We start from the raw sequence: 19,839 nt of genomic DNA, 5'->3' as shown, positions 1-19,839 counted from the left end.
ACCGCAAAATGGCGTGGTTAATACGGAATTCAATGCCACGAAATATATTTTTTCTCTCTCTATCTATTTAAATTTAGTGCACTCGCGATTTTAATTAATTAAATAGTGCCAACCTTAAATGCATAATAAATATCATAGAGAAACAATAATAGATATTTTAATGGAAACGAACGATTTGTCAAAATCTCCTTTTGTGTCTTATCTCAATAATTTATCTATATATTTCATTCTATTCAAACGTAAAACTAACAAATAAATACTTTTGTAATAAATTTTCAATAAAAGACAAGACGTATAATTATTTTCGGCTTTCCACTAACTACGTAGCGTAGGTTCGAGGTTTTTCGAACAATGGTCGTGGGAGTCATATTAATTTACACTATCGCCCGTGACAACAATAGTCCATCAGCAATCGGATACTAGCATTGTGACGTGAGGTGACCTTTATTAATAATAATAATTAATATCGAATACGACTATGTGAACAGATTCAAATTCAGAAACAAAAGCCCGGCGTTGAGTTCCGCCACTCAACACGTAATGTCTCGAAAAATTCGGCGGAAAGTAGTAATCGCAGTGTTTTAACACTAGGTTCTGTCGACTTTGCTATGTGCGGGATAAAACTTGAAGCTGATTGATGATGATGATTTAAAAGTTAGTATTGCTACTTGTCAGTATTGTACTCAGATACTATTGTTTTTATAATCGTTTTTTTTTCAAACCATTGTTTTGGGTTTTTTTCTATTACTTTAACAAATGTCTCCAGTAAAATATTTTCTGATATACCCTCTAAATACAGACAGCGATCAGTTACAATTTTGTTGATATGCATAGATGAAATCTAAACTGAAAATTCTTCACTTTCAGCTCTTTATTTACCTACATACTCGTATATCACTTCCAACGTAGTGTAAAAAAGCGACCCTATATTATGATGGTTAATTCCAAAAGTATTTTTAAGCATAAATTTAATATCAGCTGAAACAAGTGAAAAACAGTTAGCACTTTGTTAGAAAAAAATCGTTATATGGGACACGGTCAAAAGTGTGAGAACATGATAATACAAAAATTCAAAGGTTAACCAATTCGATCTTGGCAACCATAAACCTTGAGCGTGGTTGTACAATGCTTAGTAAAAGTTAACTTGGCGGTCGTCAATAACTGACGTGACTTTGATAATATTACTTTCCTTTAGGCCACTTACTTCACTTCATCTATACTGTACAGGGTAGTGTTGTGTGGTACAGGCAGATTTCCACATTTTTCCACCGGATACTGGAGGCTTTACGTGTTGAGTAGCGGAACTGAACGCCGCGCTTTGTCTTGACATCAGAGTGGCAATCGAACCCGAAACATAACGCGTTTGTAGTCACACTTTTTGCCGTTGCGCCACGACGTGTGCGTTCACATACATATATTAAAATTACATTTATTAAAAAAATCTTATAAATTACAACTCTTATAATACTAATTAGATTTCACATAAATGTCAAAATTAAAATCTATTATAACAGATAATTTAACGAACTTTTTTAATCACCGTCGAGTTTTGATATCGATTTCATTAATCGATTCGATCAAATATAGTTTGTACAGCTTGATAATTCTATACAATTAAAAAGCTTAAACCAAAGTATCGATGTAATAAATAATTATACTCTGTTTGTTCCATATAGCAAAAGTAGAATCAAAATTATATGATTAATATAAATAATATTAGGTAGGTACTTATAAATATTAAATCGAAAAATATCTACAGGTATTTTTAATTTCACGCTGTATCCCGTACACAGCTGGGTAGGCAGAGGGAACCTAGTGTTAACAAACTCTAATCTACATAAAATAAAAATCCTACAGGAAATGAATCCACAACCATAGCTCGCAATCAAACACATCGAACTGCACTGCACTATTATATACTAGATAAATAAATAAATATAATATATCCGGAAAGACAGTTGCGTAAAGAATACAAAACGTCCACATAATAAGATCTTATTGTTCGAGTCGAAAGTTCCCTTAGAAAAGTTGACACACGTGTGTAATATTTGTAGAGATGGAAACTTTTATGACTAACTACTGAATGTTAGTATAATTCTATTCACGTAGCGCTTTTGTCTCATTTTACTGTGGTGTTCTTTATTGGCTTCCATAGGAGTCTTTATTATATTGAGTAAAAATTATATGTCATTGGGATAATAATAATAATCCAGTAGCTATATTATAAGTTTATAATAAAGTTAATTAAAATTTAAATTATTTTTATTTCAATATCCCATATCACTAGCTACTGCCATAAAAAGAAAATTAATCATTTGTCATGTATTCAACATTCAAACATTTTAACATTTTTAGTTCTTTCTCTACTAGATATTATAGTAAATTAAACACCGGTTTATTTATTTAAATTCATATTTCTATTTCTTCGCTCTGGTCTCGAGGAAAAGCGCGGCGTTGAGTTCTCCGAGTAGGGAACGGAGTGTCTTAACACTTTAACCTCTGCCTACCCTGCTGTGTGCGGGATACAGCGTGAAACTAAAATAAAAAAATAAATACTGGTTTACGATATAGAAGTCCTGTAGTACTACTTACTACGTCATAGTATATACATAGTTATATGTGAGACAATTTCTAAGTTTTCCGCGAACAACGTACGTACGTACAAGTTGACACACATATATGTAAGTAAAAGAAAGTTTCTTCGTCTTTCATCACAACTTCAATGGTACCTTCTTATCGCATTGCAATGTTATTGATGAATTATAGATATCTGTCTTATAATTTGTAAATTAAATTAATAGCTGATCGTATTATATTTATGTCTAGTATATTTTTTTGCTTCACGCTCTATCCCGCATATAGCAGGGTAGGCAAAGGGAATCTTGTGTTAAAACAAGTCGTTCCTCATAATCCACCGGATAAGATATTGCGTATTGAAACCCAACGCCTTGTTACCAGAGCAAAGAAATGAAAATATTTATAATTAATAATTCAATCCCCCGAGTGGGAGTCGAACTTACAACAGTCGCGTTTACAGTCTAATTAAATATACTAGTATAATTAAGAGTAAATTTTAAAAACCTATAGATATATCCATAGATAACGTCCATATTGAAACTTCAAAGACGTTATGTTAACAACTCTAAAAGAAGAAACCTCTAAACTCACAAAAACCACACAATAACCTAATAAAACCATATTATATCATTATATTACATTAAAGTACGCAATGATCATTAGTTTGTCAAAGAAATTATTGTTCAAAAACTGCGTTAAAATTAGAAAATTGGCGATGTTCTCGCACTTTCTACAGTGTCGTTATAGCGTAACAGTTTTTTCTATTATATTATAACGACTTCATTACGTGGCAGTATATACATACATACATACAAACATACATACATACATAAATTAAATCAGCTTCACGCTGTATCAACAGCAGGGTAGGCAGAGGGAACCTAGTGTTAACACACTCCGTTGCCAACTTCCCGTCGTATTCTCGAGGCATTGCGTGTTGAGTGACGCAACTGAACGCGCTCTACCTCGATACCAGAGCGGAAATGGAAATATAAATTTAAATATTTTACTTCCTCGAGCGGGAATCGAACCCATAACCACTTTGCTGAGCCACGTTGGCGTCTGACTACATACGAAGCAAGAATATGGTGTGTGAACATTATTAAATTATATAATTGAAACGTTCGTCTCAGAACCCGTAAAGGTGCACAATTTTAATGAAAGTTGCAAGCATCGTGATAGTTGATCGGCTTTAAACGTCCGTGTGTTTGTGTTGTGCAATTATTATTTAACTTTGTATTGGGACCTAGAAAAGGTACTTAATCGGTTATCTTTTATAATAATTTTGAATATATTATTTATAGCTAGTAGCCTGACCGAGGCTTCGCGCGTTTGAACGACACGATTATTTATTTACTTAAAATTATTATCGTGTATTTACGGAAAATTGGTTAGTTATTTTAGCGTGGTTATCTATATTAGCGAGCGAGGTGAGGATCGAGTGTGGTGATGAGAATTGGGGAAGGCCTATGTCCAGCAGTGGACAAAAGATGGTTGTTGATGATGATGATGATGATCTATATAAGTATATCTACACTAAATAAATTGTAATTTAAAACTCTCCATACAAGTCCTCCAGAGAGACTTCCTCGTGCGTTTTACATGTAATTTGTTTTCTAAAACTTACAACGCTGATTTATGTATAACATATTTTCTATATTTTAAGGTTATTATCAGTTTTCTAACAATCTGCCGTCCAGCTCGGTGCGTGCGCCATACAATTATCGATAGGAACTCTCGGCACGCGATCGTTTCCGAACAGATATTAGACTTGGAACATAACTTTGCTAAATATCATTATTTATTTTCCTTTAGATCTCCAAGTTGATACCAAAATGTTCAATGAAGCAATAAAAACTGGTAGAAGAGACTACCTCGTGGTGTGTGCAGAAACATTTCTTGTGTATGTGTTAGAATCGACGGATGAAAATGTTTCAAAGTTAAAAATACTTAATTTTTTTAGCTTTTAGCTAGATTTTGTTTGTAAAAACGATGCCATTGCAATATATTAATATTAATACACAAATTGAAAAATCAAGATTATAATTTAACAATTTTTTAATTTGTTAAACTATGAATTTATATAAAGAGACTATTTTTTGACATTCTACAGTCCTATCACCATAATTACTCAAATAATTTCTTTTTCTCAAAAAAACATGTGTACCAACCTTTAGAAGAGTCCTCCGATTTGAGTCTGCGAAACGGGGGCTCGAATTATTCAGTTATGCTTTCTTTTAGACTTAAAAATATTCTCGAAACTTATTTTTTTGTCCTTAATTATTTTGCATAATTTACTATTTATAATATTATATTATATCATAAAATTTTCATATATAAATGTTTTATATCATATATAAATGTTCTCAGTTATAAATGTTCTCAGAAGCCAAACCTTCACAACATAAATATAGAAGTAAAAATGAAACTCGTATATTCATATTTAACGTGAATTTTATACATGAAGCTGTATAATAATCGATAATAAATCACAACAAAATAAAACTCGTTTACTTTTCCAGTTTACAAGTTTTGCATTAAACAGCAATTTCGATTCCAAAAAGTGGCCCTTTATTCGAATGAAAGTGGTCTGTAAATATTTGACCTTTTATTTTAAAAATTATGAGTTTTCACGATTAAATTGCTTTAAAATACATATATATTAAGTTAGCCTGGATAAAAAGAAATTTTCAATTTTGTAAATTTATTTCACTTCCTTGATTTAACTTAGTTTTCTGTTTTTATAGCTATTTAATCTTCTTCTATCTCTCTTTATTGGCGGATTTAGGATATACAAACTGTCTCCTACGGCCCCTGAAGTATACATTATTAGCATTAGCTGAAAACTTCAATTTACCCTACTTAGTTGTTTTCAAAGATTACTAACTTTTTGGGACTGTTGTCTCCGCGTTTTATTAAGTATTCATCAGTACGTATGCGAAAAAGCTTAGAATACGATAGTAAGAATTTTTAAAGACAATTTTTTTACCTTTAGTGTGATAGAATTGATACTTTTGTATTTCAGGCGGTGTAATGGATGCTCAGCAGCCACCTCTAGCACTACATTTCCAATATTTTAGATAGCCAAAGCCTAAAAATACATATGTTAATGTAAATAAAAAGTACATTTAAAATCTTGTAACCTCATTTTACCTTCGTAAAACAAATGACCTAAAAATTATAGTATCATAAAATTATTTTGCAACAATATTTAATTATTTACGACATATGTATGTATCTATATAAAAATGTATCGAGATTATGAAAGCAGCACCTTGACCGCTCTTGCGGTCACCTGTTTCGTATCACTGCCCGCTGCCCTGCAGCTACCCTAGCGTGACGTGTGAACGAGGAACTAAGACATGGACCTAGCATATCAATACTATATTAAACTAGTCTTTGCACGTGGTTTTGTCTGCTAATGTCTTAAATATATACATTCTTATATAAACTATTTAAAAAATCAGCTTCACGCTGTATCCCGCACACAGCACAGTAGGCAGAGGGAACCTCGTGTTAAGACATCGTTCTCCACTTTCACTTTATATAAACTAAATAGGTTTTATGTACAAAAAGAGGACATTTTAATAGATTTTTTCGGATTTTCAAGCACATAATTCATCATAGATTCGTCTTCTGTCACACATACACAAACGACATCCTATCTCATTACAATGTGGCCCACGCCCAGCGCAACTGGGCCGCTCCGAGAAAGCCGGCTTTCGTCTGACATTTCGTATGTGACGAAGTAGGTGCGGCTTCGCGTTAAAGGGAAAACTTGTTTATTGGCCCGAATTTTCTGTCTAACCACGTTTTTTTTTACTTCATTCAGCCAATTAAATGCTTATATTTTTGTTGCTTTTGTTAGTTGTTAACATATTAAAATTACACTTGAAGGTGTAGGTAGATCAAATCTGTATATAATAACTACTGTAATACCTACTTACTATAAGAAAATTTAAAACAAGAATTTCTCTGTTTATCATAAAATATTCATTTATTTAATTACTTAATTAACGTGTAAGGGGAAAAAGCATATTATACTTGAACAACAAATTCTATAAGAGAATATCATAAGTATATTTTTTAAACGATACGAATACAAGATACACCTATAACTTTTAAATGTATCTACCAGAAATACTTCTTGACTTTAGAAAACCTAAGAATGAGTTCAAAATTACCACTTGTTTTTTTATCAGCCTCAAACTGTATGTGCATCATACAGGTATGCATACCTACAGCAGAGTAGGCTGAGGGAACCTAGTTTCTGAATGTAAGACACTCCGTTCTCCACTTTCCGCCGAAAAATTCCGAATTTTTCGAGGCATGTTGATTGGTGGAACTCTACGTCGGGCTCTTGCTTTGGTGGTAGAGCGAAGAAATGAAAATATCAATAGATAATAATTCTTTCCCCGGAATGGGGATCAAACCGACAACCGCTTTACAGTCACACCCTTGTGCCCCTACATCATGACGGCCTCAAGTTTACTAGTTGAACATCAAATTTGCCAGAGAAATGCAATAGCACGATTATCATCATCATTAGTTTATCTAGAGACAATTATGTATATCTCCAATTGCGATTTTCCATACAAATATGTAGTTCTTAGCAATCTAGGCTATGAAGCAGGAACAGAAGAAACGCATTACAATTCAAACAATCCATCCGAGAAAGTGTAGAACTAGAGTACTAATCGGCAATATATCGAATATCAATGACTGTAACGTTAGTCATACAAGGTCATTTGGTTCCTTTTATTCCTTTAGTTACTTTTAGAGATATTTATTTGTCAAAGGAAATTGTTAAATTCTGTCGTAAAAAAATCACCTTTTAAGCCACATAATCGTACCCGATTACACGACGCAGAGAGAAATTACTTTTAAAACACTCTGTACTTTCCATTCAAATTTAAAACATTGCGTGTTGCGTTGCGGAACTTAACACCGCGTTTAGGCTTGCTAAAACGGTGTGAATTCCCACTGCGTCACGAAAGTATATTCGTATGTGTTTTTGATTAAATATGAGTAAATTATAGCTAATAAAAATAAATATTACCAATTAAACACAATAAGAGAGAGGAGAAAGTAAAACAATAACCAAATTATTCTGGGGCAATTGCATTTGCTTACTTTTCAACAAAGTATCACAAGTGCAGAACTATCGTTTGTTATAATTTTTCACTTTAAAGCTTATATACTAGAAGTCACATTGGATGTCACACTATAGCCAGTATTGCCAGAGTCGAATGTGTATAACAATGATTTATTTATTTCGTAAATTAGAATTATTTAATTACCTATATACGAGAATTTAAGAAAAAATAAAATTATTTAGTTAGGTATATACGAGTATTATATTTTTTTTGTATTTTATTTTTATTCGTAACCATGTCAAACAGCCAAATATGTGTGTATATAATAATTACGAATTTAATCTATATTAATTCAATATCATTATAAAGGTATTCGCACAGATAATAATTAAATGTAAACCGTACTTCTGTTAGTACAATGGCGGTCACTTCCGACGTGTGCGGGCCTACTTTTATTCACTTCATTTGAATTAAAACGTGAAGGAATCTGTTGTCACAGTTTGCAGCCATTTAAATTAAAATTGTTTATATTTCATTATATTTTATTACGTATTATATATAGTTACTAAATATGAATTCATTTGTCACTCCGATATTCATTAAAAAAATTGTAAAAAAACGAGAAAAAAGATTAAGAAACGTAGAAGAGAACAATTATTAAATATGGTTCAAAATTTACAGTGTGCTTTTTTTAATAAAATTTCAGTAGTGAATTGAATACTTCCTATAAACATAAAGATTACTTGTATATAGGTGTGTATCGTAATCCAAATAAACCGAAAATAAGGATGTTTAACTCTATAAGGTAATATTTCCAAAAATATTTTTAAAAACAAGTTATCTATATATGTTAAAAATCGTTTTGGCTTCGTCCGTTCGTTAATCCGTTAATCCTAGCTTCCATTTCTCATCCTATTAAAGTAATATTAAGATTTATATGGACTGTAACATATGGACAAGTTAAGTTATTTTGCAACCATTTCTATTGCGAAATGTTTCCCTACTGACATCTCTATAATAAATCTTCCATTGCTTATAATGAACATACGATTGAAGAAGATGTTTAAATCATTTTATTTCAACAACTTTAAGATTAATGGCGCCTTTCTAGTTGTTGTTCAAAATGAAAGTAAATGGGCTAAATGCTTTAAGTATAATATAACTTTATTATGAATGCTTAACATGAAACAAACAATAAATACTAGGTAATTTTCTATTAAATTTATTGTATTTTCTATATTTTTGTATATACATATAGTACAGGGTGAGTCATATTGAACTTTCCGGTTTTGGAAGGACGTTGCACGAAGAAGGGAAGGAGTAGAAGGGTGGGGATGGTGTCATTAGACGCGCCATGACATGCAGTTTTAGTGTGAGCAATGGCTTGGTCGGGACAACATCGTGCGTTCGTAGTTGAAGAGTTTATTAAAAATGGCGGCTCCGTGATCACAACACAGCGTGCGTTCCGTTTACATTTTGCTATTGGTCGACGTGATCCCATTCCCACTGGACCAACAATCAGAAATTGGGTATCAAATTTTAGAGCAACATCATCAGCATTAAAAACAAGACCACAAGGCCGAATTAGGACGTCAACGTCAGCGGAAAACGTGGATAGAGTGCGGGCTTCAATTCAACAATCCCCTCGGCGTTCTGTTCGGAAACATGCCGCTTCACTAGGATTATCTTTCAGTAGTGTCCGCAGAATACTGCATAGAGACCTTAAATTTCACCCATACAAGATTCAGGTAGTGCAAGAATTAACAGTTAGAGACTTAGACACACGAACAAATTTATGCCGCGACATTCAGCAGATCCCCCGCACTGCTGTTTTGATCTTCAGTGATGAGGCACATTTTCACCTCGCCGGAACTGTCAACAAACAGAATTTTCGATACTGGGCTGAGAATAACCCACGAAACCTACACGAACGACCACTTCACAGCCCTCGAGTGACAGTGTGGTGCGCTATTGCAGAGTTTGGTGTGTGGGGTCCCTATTTTTTTGAAGAAGATGATCAAGTCGTCACAGTAACCTCTGCTCGGTATTGCGACATGCTTGAAACTTTTCTGAAACCGAAATTGGAGGAATTAACGCAGAATCATGACAACGATAACATCTGGTTCCAACAAGATGGTGCTACAGCCCATACATCCAGGCGTTCAATGGAAATCCTGCGACAAATGTTTCCCGGTCATCTCATTTCTTTGCGAGGTGACGTTGGGTGGCCGCCGAGATCACCTGATTTAACCCCCTGCGATTTCTTTCTCTGGGGTTACCTGAAGGAAAAGGTGTACACGCATCGTCCCCGAACCATCGATGAACTGAAGGCTGCAATCACGGAAGAAATCAATGCTATTCCGCTGAATATGACTCGACGAGTAATGGACAACTTCCGGGAAAGGCTTCAGCAGTGTGTGGTCAATGGAGGTAGACATTTACAGGATATCATTTTTAAAACCAACTAAATTAAAACTGCATGTTATGTGCTTTCAAACAATAAAATAATTTTTACTGCATGTCGCTTTGTTTTTAATACACACCTTATTGAAATCGGAAAGTTCAATATGACTCACCCTGTACCTGCACGTTTACTAAAAGGTTCATTATTTCGTAAAATGCCAGCTTAACAATTCTAAAAGTTTTTAACACTATTAAATAAAAATTATAGGTATTTTAAAACCGCAGTCATTTAAGAATTAATACTTATTTACTCATTGCGATTGGCAGTGAACATGACATCATAGAGAACTTCGCGAAGGATCCAATACAAAAGTAATTAAATATCGACGTTTGTAGCTAAGTAAGTTTTGCTGTAGTTACAATGAAATAATCATTTACTATATAATTCACAATAATGTAACAATTGATAAGCAGAAAATGCTAATTTACAATGTTTCTCTTAGAGATCGTAACTAAATATTTCAACAATTCCATATAGCCCACCTTTATTCTAAATGAAGTTAAGTTATAATATTTGATTAAGTAATTGAATAATTATGTTGATTTCTACTTACATTTACTTAACAAAGAAAAAATATTAGATAAGCTTAAGATTTTTTCTATTTATAGAAGTATAAACTACGGCGTTTAATTCATATTATACAAATTTCCATCGTAGTGCAGTAAACCTGCAAAATCAATAGTTGTTATTTCAATCTACGAAAGAATTAATTTATCTATTTCCTCGCTTTGGTAGACAAGCGACGCTGGAAGGATCAAGAGTGTTATACTAATATATTATAACAAAAAATAACCTAACCACAGTAAAAGAATATATTGTTATTATATATTGTTGTCTAGAATAGCGATTACGAAACAATAGAATGTGTCTTAAAGCAAAAATTTAGTTAGTTTTTTTTTATCTTTTTATACATACCATGTACAATTCTTTCTATTATATAAATAAAATGAGGGGAAAAGTAAGAATGTCTATTGAAAAACAGTAATAGTGTTATCAAAAAGCAATTTACAACGAACGCGTGTACGCAACAGTTTTGCAATGCTCTGGAGAAATTCGTTAAAAACACTTTTCCAATATCGACTATATCGCGGCTTTCTACTAAATTCATCACACTAAGATTGTTCGTTTTCATTTCTTCATGTAATAATATATATTATATGTTTTTTTTTAAATTCTTTAATTTAAAGTAATAGGGTTAGATTGCTTTTATGTAATTATTTTATTCTGCAACCTCCGTGAATTTAGAAAAATCGTGTTTTGCATTCTACACCGAAATTTTCCATTGTAAATCGCAAGATTTAAGATTTAACTATAAAGAGTTTTAAATGGTAAGGTTTTTATATTTTATAGAAAGTAACCTGCAAATAATAATACTGGACATACAAAATTACCTAAGTGTAACTAAAGTAAGCTCAAGAAATGTTCATCGTGAGATTTAAACGAATCAGGTTCATGTCGTACATATGATATTATTGCCCTTTAAAGTGAAATGCAGTTATAATAATTTATTAGGTACTATAGAAGCAGAATAATATTATATAGCTGAATAGAATCACGTTTGTACGTAGTCAGAAAAGTTCTTTAATAAAATATCATTAATATTATTTAAATTTACCATTATACTTAACTAAAACCAAAAACTGCTAGGCCTTACGATTACAAACGTACAAAATGATAAAAAAAACCTATTGTTTAAACAAAAATGGAGGCCAACAGTTATTTTCTAGCCATTTAATTTTATGATTCTTAAATAAATAATAGAAGTGTTCATCAACTTCATTCACAGCTCATCTGTTTGGCGTGCGGGCCGTGACCTTTGCATAGCCGTCAGGAAAGGTCACCGTGGAAGATGATTCATTATCTATACTTCAAGAGGTTTTTGCTTATATAAAAACAATGTATCTGTAGCCTATTTGTAATGTTATTAATGATTTTTTTAATGAAAGTAAGTTATAGTAATATTATAAATGTGAATGAATGTTAGTTTGTTTATTACAGTTTCACGCTACTCGATTATCATGAAACTTTGTACACATATTCTTAGATGTATTAAAAAGACAGGTTGCTATTTATTAAAAAAATATCTATTATTCATTGGATATAATATAAATATAGGTTAAAGCGAGCCAAAGCGAAGCGAAGCCGCGATTAATTCTCTACTTCATTTTTATAAATAAAGAGTATTAATAAAAATATAACACCACATTAATCAAAGTATAGCTAGAGATAAAGTAATAGTAGCGTAATAAGAATAATAAAAACATAAGAATGCTGAATTATAGAAACTCATTTAAAATTAAGGTTTAAAATAACAGTTATATTTCTTTTGAACAATTATGAAATGTCGTTGAATTCTTTTATAGGATATTACTAATGAAAGATTTAGAGTAATCATTAGATGTCGATTAATAGTCATTAATTACAGGAAAGCGAATTAGGTTAATTAAATATATTTAATTTGATAATTTTTGACACAGGTTGAATACTGACGTTACAAGTTTTTTTTTCTAAATTCTGCTTTTACTTCATACGTAGACTTCCGTACATCTTTTTTTGCCAGGACCAGTATATAAATTGTTTACATTTATTTAAGTCATTTTAAAATTCTATTAGTATGTACAAAGTAAAATAATATCGACTTACAAATTAGTTCGACGAAATAATAAATAACAAATAGCTACACTGAGACACGAATTATTTAAAATAAACAATGAATGAAATTCGTGAGCGGGAGTCGTGTTTCTATTTACTTTATATTCTGTCGCTAAAACAGTATTAAATGTAATACTTTTTTATATACAACCTTCAAAATTGTTATTATGAGATATTTATAAAGAATTAACAGAAAAAAGTTTATAAAAAAAACAACTCTGATTTGCTTTAATAATCTGTAAGTATTATACTATACTTTTTCTATCATATTGCGACCTCACAAAATTAAACGAAATAAATAAAATAAAGTGATTTAAGTTCATATTACTGCAGTTGCGGCTTTTTGTGATGTTTATACAGATTCGCAATTGTTTTTGTTATATCAATGATGCAGGTAGATTATAATTAAATTACTATTACATATTATTATGTAGGTCAATGTAAACATGTCGTTATTATAATGGAGTTATTTGATTTCTTTCATGTTTCTTGCAATTTTTTACAATAATATATCTTGTGAAACTAAAGAATAATACGTGCTATAATTTATAAACAAGTACTTTGCAATAAATACGTAGGTACTTAGCAAATTCATATATAGTAATACTAATAATATTCCACAGTCAACAACCTTCTCAGCTAAAGAATTATACAAAGAATTTAATAAAAACTTCAAGCCATAGACATTGCGAATTTCTCAATAGAATCTGCAACTTAAAAACTAGTCTCAAGTCAACACAAGGACCTCCAGGAGTAAAAAGCAACGTCACCAACACGTAGCAAGACTTACAGGTAAATAAGCCGGTGTCGCTGTCCCTCCGTCAGCTAAGCTTCATAACACACACTTGAAACACTATCGTCACTTGAACACTTATCAACAGACACTGTTGCAACTAATTTCACACATATTTTCGTAATTTTATTTGTTTAATTTTTAGATTTGTTTCGACGCGGTCGCGGGCGAACGAAAGACTGGTTGTGTTGAGGTTGCGCGAACGCACCGCATTCCAAGTTCCACCAGTCGACGTTAATGTTGTGTTACTATATCTGTCTCTTTCACACATAAGTTATAACTTTAAGTTAGAAAGAGATAAAACACACGTAGCTATAGGTAGGTAGCCCCGTTATTCATACATACAGGTAAAATGTTGTGACGGTCATTGAAAACTATAGTTTAATATTCGCCAATCGATTGAGTCAAAATTATGGAATGTCGATTATTGCAAAGTGTTTTATTTATTTATTTTATACTAAACGCGGGTTCATTGCGTCAATAGCTGTAGTGATCTCTTTCTCCTTTCATCCTCTAATCTTAGTATAATATGCTATACTATGTGCGATTTACTATATACATATGCTGCACTTTCCCTGAGCTGCGCTTTTTAAAAATAAATGATAACGTTTTAGTGTTACGTGACCGTAGTGTTAAAATACTCCGTTCCTCACTTGACGCCGAATTTTTCAAGACATTGTTTGTTTGTTGTGGCGGAACTCAACACTGGACTTTTTGCCTCGATACCAGGCAAGGAGAGAAGAAATGAAAATATTAATAAATTCATACCCTCGGATCAAACCCACTACCGTCGCAGACTGTGTCTATAGGTACTGTAGTCACACCCTTGTGCTCCTGCGCCACGACGGTTTTTTTAAAGACCATTGTATGATGTAAATGTATATTTTTAAACATATGATTATGATTGATATGTGTTTAGAATATCAACACTTCAGAAAACGTAAATTAAATTTCGCGGAAAAGTAGGATTTGAACCCGCGCCTCTTTGGAAACCGTCCAAGCGCTCTGACCAATTAACTGACTGATTAACTTGACTTCGCCAAGAATCATCTCGCCCCTCTTATTGAAAATATAGTTATATCTTGTTCTCAATCTATTTTAGCAGAATACAGTATTGGATTTTACAATTCAGCACGCAATGGGATATGTAGTTTGCATCCAGAATCTTGTAATGTAAATTTCTGACTTATGTGATTTTTTCTTGGATACCACTGTCACTGTCAGGAGTGGTCCTAATTACAACGGGACCAAATGGGAAGCGCTAGCTTTTACATAAAAAATGAATAATCTAAATCGGTTCACTTAGTTCTTTGTTAAAAGTTCTGAAGTAACGAAACACGAAACACGAAAAAAAATACAGCCGAATTGATAACCTCCTCCTTTTACAGAAATCGGTTAAAAACGTTCATATTGTTTGACAAAAAGTTATTATCGGCTCTGGATTTGTTGCATATTATTAAAGCAAAATTGTATTAAAAAGAAATTATAGGTTATCGACAAGAGTTATGCTTACGCTTAAAATAATTTATCTATGAAGTTTGCAATTGCATTTGACACATGAATGTCACAGTTGACAATATTTTATCTGTATTCTGTGGTTACTTTGACGGTGATGAATTATTGTTGTAGATGTTTTTAAATTGTTTAAATAACTTAAACTTGAAAATTTATACTATAAACTATCAAAACAGTGTATTGTATTCCATAAATTATCAAGATTGCTTTCACAAAGGTGTGTATAAATGATATACTGTACAACTATTTTAATAAAGTGGTGGCTTATAGAAAAATGTATATTCACTTTACAGTAACGAAGTCCTAAGACCATGCCGAAAGTACGTCGTAGCCGTAAGCCGCCGCCAGATGGATGGGAATTGATTGAACCAACCCTTGAGGAGTTAGAACAAAAAATGAGAGAAGGTATATAACCTAGCATATATTGTTTTTCATCGTTCTTATAGAATGATTTAGGCTGCGGATTAAATAATTGAAAACACCACACATTCTACCAGCATAGAATACTATCTTATTGTAACTAATTAAATCTACACTTATGTAGATGAAAATGTTTAATAAAATATATATAAATGACTATAAACATAGCAACTTTACAGAAATTATGCATTGAAGCTATAGTTTTTTACCTTCATCTTTTTCATAAATATATCAACCATGACCTATTTGCGTCCTGTTGCGGATTGAGGCATGAGTAGCAGAACTCTCAATGCCATTCTAGGCAATGCATATTGTCTTATCAAAGGATTATTCATTTCCCCAAGTTGCATGTGGGTGCAATATAGCATATAGCTGTGGAGCTATATGCTATTGCACTGTATGTGCGATATGTGTGATGATACTATCTAGCTATTTATATCTACTGAAGGACTCTTCAGCAGCTATAGATAATTTTTATTTATTCCAGCCGAGACAGAGCCACACGAGGGAAAAAGAAAACAAGAATCTTTATGGCCAATATTCAAGATACATCATCAAAAATCTCGATACATATATGATTTATTTTATAGAAGAAAAGCAATCAGTAGGGAATTATATCAATATTGCTTAAATGAAAAAATAGCTGATGCCAATCTTATAGCAAAGTGGAAAAAAACAGGATATGAAAATTTGTGCTGTTTGAGATGTATACAGACGAGAGATACAAATTTTGCTACTAACTGTATTTGTAGAGTACCTAAAAGTAAATTAGAAGAAGGGAGGATTGTTGAATGTGTACATTGTGGTTGCCGAGGATGTTCTGGATAGTTGTCAAAGAAAAAGTGAATATAATATCTTGCAACAGTTTGGTAAAAACTGACAGTTCAATGTCTTACACACATATAAAAGTAATTTTTGATTGCCTACTTTAGGCTTATCAAGTTTTATATAGATATCTACAAATGTTTAAATTATAAATTGTGTTCTCATGCAATTAATGACTGTATTAAAATTAATAAGGTTCCATAAAATAAAAGTTTGTAATAGTTTTTTTAATAATGTCTTTATTTTCAGTAGACAAACCTATTTCTAATATACATTTATTTGTACTTACTGATTGTAAATTAATTACAGTAATTGCTAATTATTAAGTAAATAGGATCATCAAATTAATGTGTAATGAGATAAAGTAAATTTTGATATCAAATAACATTCTAAGACATAAAAGGATATAAAAAACTGGTGACATTTTCTTTTTTGAAGTTTACTTTTTATTAAAAGGGATAATTGTGATTAGATAGTTTAAACTTATATAGTAACAAAAACAGTAGAACCAACAAAGAGACTTGTCAATGATAATTATCTAACAATAGTTATTTAAAAATAAACAAAATACTACTCTTCTGTAGAATACAAATCAATTTCTTCTTAAATATTTGTTTCAAATTTTAATAGAAAAAAATCAAGATAAAAAAAACTAGTTATATTTTTAGCACAAATTCAAACAGCATAAGGCTTTTCACATATATCTTTAGATAGTTCTAATATAAGGTCTTTATAAATTAATGGATTTATATTCTTGCCCAGCAAGTGTAAAATGAACCAACCGCCGATACCAAAATGCTTTGTTATTTTTTTAACAACACTTCTTTCGACATATTTAAGATGTCCCATAATCATATAAGTGCGGAGTGTTGGTATTGAAAATACTAGAATTCTAAAGAAAACAGCCAGTGCAGATAAAAATGCTAGAAAAATAAGCCAGAACCATAAAATAACAAATATTTTTTCATTAACTATGTTTAAAGATAATACACAAAGTTTGTCTTGCAGTTGTACTGAGCCAGAAGGGCCATAGGTTCTGTACCAGCACTTTGTGAGCTTCGGAAAGAATTGGTCCATAGGGTTGACAGAGTTAACACTTAAATTGTCTGATGGAACTTTCGGAATATAAGAGAATGCAGCTACCGCTGCCCCATAGTCGCGGAATGCACCGCCTAAGAATATATCTAAAAGAAATATTTGGCCAACCTGCAAAAAATTAAGTTTTATTAAACATGTATCATTCTAAAATATTTATTATTTTTAACAATTAAACAATCGTTACTTTTAAAAACATTTGTTTTATAAAATTTTCATTACAACATACAAACTATATTTGAGACATAAACAAATATAAAAAATTTACATCTATTTGAAGTAGTATTTCTAAACTGGGTACTCAGGTTGTCACTTATAAATATAATAATTTTATAAACTTATTAATTTTTAAACATTTCTTACCGCATTCATTAAATTGAGGAGCTCACAAAAAGCGTAATGTAAAGCATACATTTTGTGTGTGTGAAAATTTGTGTATTTGAGATAGGAAATAAGTTCTTCACGTCTGACCTCCAGCCAATCTTTAGCAACTATTGGACTAGCTGTGAAAAAAATTATATATTTTTCTAAATATTAAGTAAGATTGTTTTTGTATAACTAAAATTTAAAAAATATTTATTTTCAGAACAGCTTTACGCTGTATCCCGCACAGCAGGGTACGCAGAGGGAACCGAGTGTTGAGATACTCCGTGTAGTGGGGAAACTAACAGTAAGTACAATAAAATATTACATTTTAAAACATAGTAAGTGATTCAAAAACTTATTAAGTTTCCACACATTTATACCCCATAGAAATGCTAAAAGCAGAAATAATAACAAAAAAATATATATATACCTAAATCTGATACTAGTGCCTTCAGTCTGCCACCTTCCCAACTTTTCCAGAGGTAATGTGGAATGTAAAACATAGTGGCTTGACCCAAAAGCATGAAGCATACCCACTGATAATAAGTGTGTTTTATTTGTTCGTCGTTGTTAGAATCGTGAGGCCCAACTCCAGCATATATGTTGTGTTTTCCTTCTACACCTTAAGGTTAAAATTTTATGAACAATGTCAAATGTCAAGTACATAGCTCCACAGTAAGATATATATAATTAATTAGAAAAATACTATAGTTTAACTTAAGTAATTATGTTAATTATTATATAGCGTGGGGTTCTTGGGTCAAAAGAATTATTTTGATTGAACGTACATATTGGAAAATTAGAAAACAAAATTAAACAAAGAGTTCTGTAAAGAAATAAGTTTGTAAATAAAAAATAAACTTACCATGCAGTCTACTTTTCAACGTATAGGTTCCATAGATCCAGCAATAACTATTAATCGCATTTTTATTGCCGCCATCGCCCATACAATGTATGGGTTCACCAAAAAATTGCTTACAAGTTACTAACATAGTGAATATTAGTAACATTAGTACAGTCAACTTGTAATGCAACCGAAATATATTGTTATCGGTGTAAACATTATTGAATTTAATAAAAGGTTGTAAGGGCAACAGCAAGTCAATCATTTTGAAGTGAAATTATACGATATAAACTATAAAAAGATAAAGTAACTGTTAAAAAGTGAAGTTTTGTGACAATTATATACTTCTACCCGCAATAATACAAAAGCAAAGCAACCTCAACTTTTATTTAATAAAAAAAACGAAAATAATTAAGACTCATTTGAAGAAGCCAACACGCCATACTTAAAATGTGTAAAAGGCGGCAAAACGGAAATCAATAATATATTTTTACTGTAAAATATTTATTTTTCTATTTAACATTACAGTTATGAAATAAAACTGTATAATTAATGACAATAATAATCAATATTATTTTATGAGATTGGGAGCTAAATTTAAATATTTTCTTTATTAAAAGTTAGTATAATGTTAAATGACAATAACTATAATATACTATACCAAATTATCAACAAGTAACGTACGCTTTTGTTTGTGGTTATTGCAATAATAATAAAGATTAAGGAAAACAAATTCATTAAATTACTTTTTGCTAGATTTATTGAATTGTTTAATTACAAGATTTTCTAGGATATTGTTATATAATATTGTCTTTCGATTCAAATTGAGATTCACAACGAATTTAAATTTAAAGACCCATTTTGACTTTTATACGTGACTGGAAATATTGAAGACAAAAAAACCTGTAAAAAATTCTAAATAAGTAGGTACTATCTTCCGCTATATAAGAATATCATTTGAAAAAAGCTTTTAAAACAATTTCAGTAACTCAATTAAACGATTTGATAAAATACTATTTATATACGTGCGTATTAACACTATATTTAAAAAACGCTTATTTAAAAACAAACAAATGCAATTTGTGCATTTAATAAATTACTTAAATCAATAAAAGATTTATAGTAATTAGATTATTATATTTATTTATTTAAAGCATTTCAAAACCATATTATGAGATTATAGTCTACTATT

General features: G+C 31.2%; 3 protein-coding genes across 4 annotated transcripts in view; 1 reads left to right on the top strand and 2 right to left on the bottom strand.

Annotated features, from left to right (window-relative positions):
- Myo10A (unconventional myosin 10A) overlaps positions 1–13,760 on the bottom strand; it is a 76,026-nt gene extending 62,266 nt beyond the window's left edge. The window contains exon 1 of the mRNA XM_085198728.1: positions 13,580–13,760. The gene's annotated coding sequence lies outside the window, so the exon portion shown is untranslated. The remainder of the gene's footprint in view (positions 1–13,579) is intronic.
- Positions 13,435–16,576, top strand: l(1)10Bb (BUD31-like protein). 2 transcript variants are annotated; one of them, XM_085198732.1, is made up of 3 exons: positions 13,435–13,581; positions 15,391–15,502; positions 16,005–16,576. In XM_085198732.1, the coding sequence occupies exons 2-3, from the start codon at positions 15,409–15,411 to the stop codon at positions 16,343–16,345; spliced, it is 435 nt and encodes a 144-aa protein (XP_085054858.1). In that variant the 5' UTR covers positions 13,435–13,581; positions 15,391–15,408; the 3' UTR covers positions 16,346–16,576. The 2 variants fall into 2 exon arrangements, with proteins under 2 accessions (XP_085054858.1, XP_085054857.1); XM_085198731.1 differs by lacking the exon at positions 13,435–13,581 and adding an exon at positions 15,155–15,314.
- Positions 16,577–16,706: 130 nt separating this feature from the next.
- LOC146531607 (innexin inx2-like) lies at positions 16,707–19,075 on the bottom strand. The gene is made up of 5 exons (XM_085198729.1): positions 19,025–19,075; positions 18,669–18,938; positions 18,234–18,425; positions 17,801–17,940; positions 16,707–17,548 (listed from the first exon to the last, which is right to left on the bottom strand). The coding sequence occupies exons 2-5, from the start codon at positions 18,910–18,912 to the stop codon at positions 17,018–17,020; spliced, it is 1,107 nt and encodes a 368-aa protein (XP_085054855.1). The 5' UTR covers positions 18,913–18,938; positions 19,025–19,075; the 3' UTR covers positions 16,707–17,017.
- Positions 19,076–19,839: the final 764 nt, after the last annotated feature.

The sequence above is a fragment of the Heliconius melpomene genome, chromosome 15, assembly GCF_056956725.1.
Source record: "Heliconius melpomene rosina isolate 202511_hmr_F chromosome 15, ASM5695672v1, whole genome shotgun sequence".
Classification (NCBI taxonomy): domain Eukaryota; kingdom Metazoa; phylum Arthropoda; class Insecta; order Lepidoptera; family Nymphalidae; genus Heliconius; species Heliconius melpomene.
The sequence above is the reverse complement of the archived record's forward strand: the minus strand, read 5'-3'. Positions and strand labels throughout refer to the sequence as shown.